The following is a 10,204-nucleotide window of genomic DNA, read 5'->3' on the forward strand; positions in this document are numbered from 1 at the left end:
CTCCACATATATAGAAAGATATGAGGAGTTGAATTTTGAGGTGTGTCAATTGAGTTTCTTCAATTTATACTCAAAGCAACTCAATCTTCTTGCCTATATTGGTAGGACTTCAGACAACCAAAGATCCAAGAGAATTGATGAGAATTGAGTGAGAATCTAAGAGAAGAAAATTTCTGGAAAATATCTTCAATGTTGTGTAGAACTTCCTCTTCCTTGCTTCAATTCTTGTTTGATCTTGCTCCAATGACTTGCAGAAGTGGATTAGGAACGGTAAGAAGCTTTGGATCCTGGAGTTTTTGAATCTTCAAACAGTGAGATTCAAACTCAATTTTCAAATGAAAATTATCAGGTTTTCCTTTGAATTTTGAGGGTTTAAAGAGTGGGGGTAAAGCTGGCGCGCAAGGATCCTTTGAAATGAGCTCAGAGGGTCTCTATTTATAGCAATTTGAAGTGTTATTTGCACACTTGAAGTTTCTTCCAAAATTGGCAATGTCATGCACAAGCTTGCATGGGTGTGTACAAGCCCATGAAGCAATCCAATTAGGTCCAAATGCAACTGTTTTGAAGTTGGAATGAAGCTTTAATGGCAAGGCAAAGTGAAATGGTCATTTGAAGTTTTGATTTTACCAATTGATGCAGGCCCGTTAACACCATGCGCAACCCTAGCAAACCTCATCCAAAATGAATAAATTAGGACTCTTTGGAAAGCTTAGATCAAGAGGAACAACTCTTATGTTGAACACTTTTCCATTTGGGACTTCCTTCCTTCGATGGTTGATCTTGCTTTCTTCCATGATGCAAAAGATGGAATACCCTTCTCCTTTGGTTCTTCGACTTCCATAAGGACAACGTTGGCTATTTCAAGAGCTTGGAAAGAAGTTTCCAAAGCATCCTCAACTACCTCAATGTAACTGAACGAAGAGAGGTGGCTTACCATAAGATCTTCCTCACCAGACACAATCACCAACTTATCATCAATAACAAATTTCATTTTTTGGTGCAAGGTGGAAGTCACGGCCCCATCGGCATGAATCCACGGTCTTCCAAGCAAACAACTATAATTTGGATTTATGTCCATAACCTGAAAAGTAATTTCAAACACATGTGGACCAATTAATATTGGCAGCTCCACCTCCCCTATGACGGTCCTCCTCGATCCATCAAATGCCTTGGAAATTAATGTGCTTGGCCTCATCTCATTCCCTTGATATGCCAACTTAGCGAGCGTCCTCTTAAGTAAAACATTCAGAGAGGAGCCAGTGTCCATAAGGACTCTTGCTAGGGTATCTTCTTGGCATTTCACAGATATGTGCAAAGCACGGTTATGGTCTTGGCCATCCTTCGTTAAATCTTCTCTACTGAAGCTGAGATGGTTGCATGCTGTAATATTGGCAATGACCTCATCAAATTGATCAATAGTAATGTCGTGAGTGACATGAGCCTAAGCTAACAATTTCTACAAGGCACTCCTATGAGCTGGAGAACTCATGAGAAGAGACAAAATGGATATCTTTGAAGGAGTTTGATGCAGCTGATCAATAATCTTGTAATCACTCTTCTTGATAATCCTCAAAAATTCAGTGTCTTCATCATTTGTGATCACCCCTGTGCCTTTGTCGGTAACAATGGTGGTGGTTTCTTTCGGTGGAATTGGTGGAGCCAAGTTGAACTAAGGGGTATAAATGTGACCACTGCGGGTCATTCTACTTCCCACTGCTATATCAGTGCTTGCAATATTTAGACCTTCTTTATGACCTACTTTGTCAGACCTTTGGTTAACCACAACTGTATCATACTTTCAAGGAACTGCTTTAGTATTCTCAAAAGGAAAAGAGCTAGGCCTTTGGACAACCACTGGATTAGGCATATTAAAGATTGGTTCAACTGATTCTGGAATGTTGAAAATTGGCTAAACAATAGTAGAATCTGGAATGTTGAATACTGGCTCTAGAATGTTGAAGATTGGTGTTGTAGTACTTAACTCAGGTAGATTGAAGATGGGTTCAATCACTGCTACCTCATTCTTTTTCATACGACTGCTTACTTGCAACACACCTTGGTTAATCAATTCTTGAATATCCTTTCAGACCATTTCACATCCTTTAGGACCGATAGTACATTCTTCACAACTCTTATGGTAATTCTTCAACAAACCTGCCTCCACTAACTTTGCATGAAAATCTTTGTGCGGAGTCTTGATTTTGGTTGCATCAAGAATTAGACCTTCATCAGGCTCATCATCAATAACATTTACAGACCCATGAGCGAGAAAAGGATTATTTTTGACATTCGGATTGGTATCCCCAAATGAAAGAATCTTCTTCTCAATCAATTCCCTCACAATATGTTTTAAGGCATAACAACCTTCCAAATCATGCCCTGGGGCACCTTCATGGGACAAACAATGTGCATTGGGATTGTAATAGGTGGGAGAGGATCGGGTGGAGGTCCCAAAGGTCTTGGAACAACTAACCCTTTCTTCAACAATGCCGAATATAATTCAGTGTAAGACATAGGAATTTGAGGAATCGAAGGTTTTCCACCTTGTCTTCTATTTTGAAATGGAGCTTTTTGGCGCGGAGCTAGAGTCCTTTGTTGATAAGCTGGAGCGTTGTACACTTGTTGATAAGTTGGAATGTTGGGTGTTGTTTGAAAGATCGGAACTGCTTGAGTCGACTGATGCACTGAGACTTGCTGATTGAAAGTTGGTGTAATAGCTGCTACATACGACTGTTGAGAAAATTGTGGTTGTTGAACATAATGTTGTTGAGAAAAATATTTCTTTTTCCAAGACTGATTCTATCTTCTACTACCCATCACTGCATTTGTTTCTCCTTCCTTTTTCTTATGGAAACTACTAGAGAATTTCTTGGTATTGTTGTTATTATTGGAATTACTAGCTGAAATAATCATCTTGCCATTTTTTAATCCAAGTTCCACTTAGATACCCACGACCACCAAGTCATAAAAACTTGCAGTCAAGCTTCCCACCATCCTTTCAAAAAATTCTGGTTGTACTGTGTCGACGAACTAATCTGCCAATTCTTTTTCAATTAATGGAGGTTCCATTTGAGATGCAGTCTCTCTCCACCTTTGTGCATATTCTTTAAAGGATTCAGAATCCTTTTGGGACATGCTCAACAATTTCCTTCTATCAGGAGCTAGATCCATGTTGTACTTGTATTGTTTGATGAAAGCATCAGACAAATCTTGGAAACAACGGATGCGAGTCTGATCAAGGGTCAAGTACCATTTGGAAGAGGCACCTTTTAAACTGTCTTAGAAACAGTGGATCATGAGTTTGTCATTATCCATGTGAGCTGCCATCTTTCCATAATACATGATGAGATGACTTTTGGGACAAGTAGCTCCTTCATATTGATCAAGGTTGGGTGTCTTGAATTTTGTGGGGATCACCAATCCAGATACAAGGCACATTTCTCTGGTAGCAACACCAAAGATCTGATCACCTTCCATTGCTCTCAGCCTTTTCTCAATGATTTCAACATTTTCTCTAAGCTTTTCATGTCTTTCATCACCTTCTTCAGACATATCAGGTATATCATACACTTGTTAATGATCATTGAAGTACGGTTGAACTCGAGAGAGCATGGCAGTGGGTGCAAAAGTGGGAATCACTTGATTAACTTCAGTAGTTAATGGAACCGTGTGTTGAGTGGAATATCCTTGAGGAGGAGGCACAAACCCATAAGGAAGATCAAAGGGAGGCCAAGTTGCTGGAGTAGTAACTGCTGGCTGAGGAGTAATCACCGGATTGACGATCTCAGAAACAATTGTGGGTTGAGTATCCATCTTTGCACGTATTACTTGCAACATATCCATGATTTGACCTATATTCCCATGTAGATTCTTCTTCCATCTCAGCCTTCTCGAGCACGAGCTTGTCCATGATCAACTTCCAAGGAGTATCTGACTGAACACCAAAGGAAAATAAATCCTCTTGCACCTTCCTCTTCTTGTTGGAGAGCTCTTCTTCATTCTTCATCTTTAACTGCCTTTGAAGTTTTTCATCCTCATTGTTGATGATTTGATACTTGTTCTTCCAAGCGTCCCTTTCTCGCTGCGCTTTGGTCAAAGCAATCTTTAACTTCTCTACATCATTCATGAAGATATAGGTATGTTCTTTGTCAACTAAATGCAAAGGCTCTTGGCGAGGATAAGGCATTTTCAAGCTGATGGCCCTATCTTGCACCCATTTAAGGTAAGGTTCTAAAGAGACACAATTTGTCTTCCCTAAAACTTTCTTTTCTAGCTTATGAACATGGTGCCAAGCGTGCACAATCTTCTATTTGAGCGCTTTGCAATATTCACATTCCTTAAAGAACAAACCCTCTAAGTGAATATTCTTTGGCTTATCTCTCATTGGATAACCGAGTTGACGCCGAGCTAGGATTGGGTTGTAACTGATGCCTCCTTTTGTACCAAGGAGAGGTACATTAGAAAATCCTCCACAACAATCTATGATACTAACTCCATCATAGTCACGACTATACCAAATAATATCTGAATGTGTGAGCGAAATAATATTTTGTGACCACAAAAGACCATCCTCAAGATCCCAAAAAGCATGAGACCTAGGCAAGTGAGAAATAAACCACTTGCACAACATAGGCACACAACATGTAATCATTCCTCCGCTGTAAGAATTCCTCATATGAATAGAATGATAGGCATCAGCAAGCAAAGTAGGAACTGGATTTGCTATTAAGAAGATTTTGATGGCATCCATGGCAACAAAGTCATCAAAACTAGGAAAGAGGAACAATCCATAGATAAGTAGAGCAAAAACAGCCTCAAACGCATCCACACTCCTCATTCTAGCAAAATACTGAGCTTTGTTCATTAGAAACTTAGCTGTCAAACCAAGCATTTTTCCTTTTGTGGTCATGTGATCCCTGATCTCTGACATTTTCAAATGAGTTGCCTTTGCAATGTCTTGATCCTTGGGATCTTCCTCCAAACCAGAAAATGGAGCTTGACTAGAAATAGGAACACCAATCAAATGAGAGTATTCTTCAAGTATTGGCATAAGCTAATAGTCGGGGAAAGTGAAACAGTGATACACAGGATCATAAAACTGAATCAAAGTAGAAAGAAGTCCATCTTCCATGTTAATCTTCAAAAGAGAGAGAAAATGTCCATATCTTTTACTGAAAGCCTCTGTTTCAACAACCAAATATCCCAATCTCCTTAGGTCTTTTAACTTAGGGCTCTTGAAAGTGTACTTTTGAGTATTTTTCCTTCCAAAATCCATGATAAACCTAATGTTTGCAACAAAAGTTCCTAAGTTCCTTGAAAACTGTGTTAAAAAATGATGTTTATGGTGCATGGATGCATGAATGCACAAACACACAAACAAGGGTCACACACAAATAGGGTTCAAAGGTTTGACGTTGCGAGCATGAGGCCATGGGTATAACCATCCCAAATGTACTATGGGTTTATTTTGTACCTGCACAACGGGTTCTACAAAGGTTCCCAAAAATCATTGACCCATCTTTCGGATATTATCAACATGCCAATTACTCAAGAGTTAATAATATTCTCAAGAGAATCTCATTTGAGTGTAGTATCGCGTATCAACTATTTCGGATTTACACCTTCATAGTCATCGCACTACATCCTAAAGACCAAGTGGGGTAAAAGGGGGTTACTAAGGTCCTCAGCTTCTCAGGTTACCCAAATCAATATAGTATGTGTTTTCACAATTGCTTGATCAACAATACTAATTGTAAAGGGAACCTCCACGTGAGTGGTGGATTCTCAAGTCAGCTTGTTCGGGATTAAACTCCCTATAAGCCTTCTTGACTATACCACATCCTATCTTATTTATGCACACTCAAGTCCGGGTTAGGACTTACCTCACCACACAATGGATCACCCAAAAAAAAAGATCCAAACAAACAAGGAAAACAACTAATAATAACAACACAAATATAATCAAAATAGGCTTAACCCTCTTTCAATATCTCCCCAGTGAAGTCACCATTTCTGTCGCGGTGAGAATCAAATATCAAGCTATTGTATTAACTTAAATCACAAAACATTAAGTGTTCACCACCGAACTTTAATTTATCCAAGGGAAAGGGAAAATATCGAATAAAACCTTAATTGTGCAATGTAAAAACAATGCAAAGAGATCTAAAGATCGGGGGTTGGTTATACTAAGGGAAGATATTAGTATCCTCAGTATCTATAGTATCCTATAGGAACCTTTTGAAAGTATTTGCATTATGTTATTATTTGTTTTCTATTATTTAGAAATGTTTTATTGGGAATGACCTAAAGGTTTTATTAAGTTTGCTCGCCAAAACTTCGCGGTCATGTGCCTATGTATCCTTATAAGGATGGAATCAGAGCAACCGTAGTTCACCTAACTAAGGGTGAAAGAACACTTGGTAGTGATCAAGGTTCCAGAGGGGGAAGTAAGTGTTCATAACAAACATACTTACAAGAGTTACAAACTCTTACTTAAATCTAAGTTGAAAGTGAGAATAACTCTAACAAGGTCAAAGGGAAACTAGGGATTGCTAAACTACATATGACATTAAGTCAATAAAGAGGTCTTTCCCTTGGATTTAGGAAAAAAGATAAACAAAATATAAGCAAGATGAAGAAGATGTTCAAGCATGACATCAACAAAGATAAGCACATGATAAAGAAGATGTTCATGCATGACATCAACAAAGATAAACAAATGGTAAAGAAGATGTTCAAGCATGATATCAACAAGGACAAACAAGGATGAAGAAGATGTTCAAACATGACATCCACAAAGATAAGCACATGAAGAAGATGTTCAATCATGACATCAATAAAGATAAACAAATGGTAAAGAAGATGTTCAAGCATGACATAACAAGGACAAACAAATATGAAGAAGATGTTCAAACATTACATCCACAAAGATAAGTAAATGAAGAAGATGTTCATACATGACATCAACAAATATAAGCACATGATAAAGAAGATGTTCAAGCATGAAATTGTTACCACGAAAAATCTCTAAGGCATGTTGAAAGCATAGTTAAGGACAGAGTCCTGTGAGTTTGTGGGTTATACCCCATCAAAGGATGAAGAGGTGTTGGAGGCAAGCAAGAGTAGGAAAAACACAAGCCAAAGGATGAGGCCGACAAGAAAAGCTGGCCTGGTCGACAGGCCATTTTGTCGACCAACGTGGAGTTTGGGACTTAAAGAATTATAGCCAAATGTGCAGAAGACAGCATCGCCCTAACGTCTGGGAAGAAAATCCGTCATCGATTAAGATGAACATATCAAGGATAGACTTGCCTGGGGATGTCAAGAAGGATATCCGTCATCTGTTAGGATGAACATATCAAGGATAAACCAATTGAACAAAAAGTAGGAATTACATCTATTTCGAATGCTGGATAAAATACCATCAAAGAGAAAATCCGTCATCGGTTAAGATAAACATATCAAAGATAGAGTCTGCGAGGAAAAGATAGGAATTACATCTATCAGTTACTGGATAGAAAACCGAAGGAGAGAATATCCGTCACTGGTTAAAGTGAACATATCAAGGATAGACTCTGCAAAAGGGGAGAAAAGAAGACCGCAAAGAAAAGGAAATCCGTCATCGGTTAGGATGAACATATCAAGGATTAATTCTCTAGGGAACAAAATAGGGATTACAACTACCTTTATACTAGGTAGAATACCAAAGATGAGAGTATCTGTCATCAACTAGGATGAACATATCAAGGATAAACTCACAACAGGGGAAGAAAATATCCATCATCGGTTAGGATGAACATATCAAGGATATACTTCCTGGGGAAACATAAAATGAATCCGCTGAGGAGAAAACAGGGGTACTTTTGTCGGGTATTGGGCAAGAAGTAACAAACTACAAACCAAGAATAGTATTACCAGTCACTGGGTAATAAACTCTTAGGGGACCCAAAACATCTATCTAGGTAGGATCTAGAAAGAAACGGTCAATCAAGACTCAACCCAATGAGGATATAACTCAAGGGGAGTGGTTCCATCCAGATAATCAACTATGGAGGAAACTGAAATAATAATCATCCACGAGGAAATAACTCAGTGGGGAAAGGAGAAAGGTTAAAGTCTTTCTGCTTACGGGGTTGACACTCTATATTTGAGGGAGGACAAACACCAAAATCGCATGGGGATAAAGTACCTCCATAACAGAGAATAAGAATCATAAGAATGAATCAATAAGTGCTATGATGTAATCCTGAAATTATATGAGTGTATATGTATATGTATATGTATATATGATGATTATGCTGATAAAACGATTGTAAAGGATACAAGGGTGTCGCATAATTGAATCATCGATACAATTCTCGGCCAATCCACAAAAGAGGGAAACAACTGCTGGAGAAAAGTGAATTTAACATCCCAAAGGCTCAACCCTAGCTGGGGAAACAAAAAGGAGATATGCTGAGGAAAACCATGATCATGTTTGCGGGGAATTTTAGGTAAACACCATATTAAATAGGGGACAACCATGCAAAGGATAAACACAAATAGCTGCTCATAACACAGGAGAAAAGTCTGTCTGGGAGTGAATCTGATGGTGACTAATGGGGAAACCATAATTCTGCCGAAATCATGCAAGTTGCCGTAACAAAATGTCCTCACTCAGCTAGGAACTCGGCTAGGGAATAAACACTCCGCAGAGTACTGCACAACACTATCGGGGATGAAAGAGGAATTGTGCCTACTACTTGGGGAGAACCAATACTGCTCCGCACTTAGGGCTTACTGCTTTCGAACCAATGTTGATATTCCTTCTAAATAAAATTGATTATTTAAAATTACCGCTTTTATATGTTTTAAGAAAGCATGTTTTGATTAAAACTTTAATTTTCAAAAAATGATCATAATAAAACTTAAAACTATTTGGTTGAAATAAATAAGAGTAGAAACAATTGGATAAAAGCTTAACTTTATTTAATAGAATGGTAGTCTTTAAACGACAGGACTCCATAGATCTTTACAAAGTTTGAAAATGGTAACTTACATGGAAAAGGGTTACATTGAATACAAATGATCACTAATCCCTCCACCAACTCTTGATGTCCATTGTGCTCTTGGCCGCTACTGGGGATGATATATCATCGTCAACCGTTATGCTCAACAAAGTCTCCAAATCTGAAGATCAGCAGGATGCAGTTACTTGCCATAATCCCTAATTTTTGCATAAATTGCCCCAAGATGGGGTAATCAACTTATCGGGATAATTTTTTTCTGTTTTCTGTCTCTAATTTTTTCCTGGATCACCCTTTCGGGTTTTCATTCCACCGAGATGCTCATTTTTGCCTAAGCCGCCCTTTCGAGTTTTCAACTTAGCGAGCTGTTCTTTTCTTTTTTTAGGCGAAGTATTTCTTGACTGCATCTGCATTTACAGGATGAGTGAATTCTTCATCATCCATAGTTTTAATAATCAAAGCACCTCCTGAAAAGGCTCTCTTGACAAGATATGGGCCTTCATAATTAGGACTCCATTTGCCCCTAGAATCTGGCTTGAAAGATAAAATCTTCTTGAGCACAAGATCACCTTCTCTGAATACGCAAGGTATGACTTTCTTATCAAAAGATTTCTTCATTCTCTGTTGATATAACTGACCATGACACATGGCAATTAACCTCTTTTCTTCTATCAAATTTAAATGATCAAACCTGGTTTGACACCATTCAGCCTCAGTCAACTTGGCTTCCATGAGCACACACAATGAAGGGATCTCAACCTCTACGGGGAGCACTGCTTCCATACCATAAACAAGAGAGAAAGGGGTTTCCCCTGTTGAAGTGCGGATGGATGTACAATAATCGTGCAAAGAAAATGGGAGCATCTCATGCCAATCCTTATATGTTACAACCATCTTCTGGATAATCTTCTTCATGTTCTTGTTTGCAGCTTCAACAACCCCATTCATCTTGGGTATGTAGGGAGAAGAATTATGATGTGCAATCTTGAAGTCCTTTCAAAGAGCTTCCACCACATTATTATTCAAGTTCGATCCATTATCAGTAATGATCTTACTTGGCACACCATAACGGCATATCATCTTATTCTTGATAAACCTTACAACAACTTTCTTGGTTACATTCGCATATGAAGCCGCTTCAACCCATTTGGTGAAGTAATCAATAGCCACCAAAATGAGGCGATGTCCATTTGAAGCTT

General features: G+C 38.5%; 1 protein-coding gene across 1 annotated transcript; it reads right to left on the minus strand.

Moving 5' to 3' along the window:
* Positions 1–4,306: 4,306 nt before the first annotated feature.
* On the minus strand, positions 4,307–5,050 carry LOC127131588 (uncharacterized). Its single transcript, XM_051060500.1, has one exon. The coding sequence runs from the start codon at positions 5,048–5,050 to the stop codon at positions 4,307–4,309; it is 744 nt and encodes a 247-aa protein (XP_050916457.1).
* Positions 5,051–10,204: the final 5,154 nt, after the last annotated feature.

The sequence above is a fragment of the Lathyrus oleraceus genome, chromosome 3 (assembly GCF_024323335.1).
Source record: "Lathyrus oleraceus cultivar Zhongwan6 chromosome 3, CAAS_Psat_ZW6_1.0, whole genome shotgun sequence".
NCBI lineage: Eukaryota > Viridiplantae > Streptophyta > Magnoliopsida > Fabales > Fabaceae > Lathyrus > Lathyrus oleraceus.

Excerpts from the sequence above, each read along its gene's own strand:
- LOC127131588 (XM_051060500.1), bottom strand. The coding sequence starts at position 5,050 with ATGCCAATACTTGAAGAATACTCTCATTTGATTGGTGTTCCTATTTCT.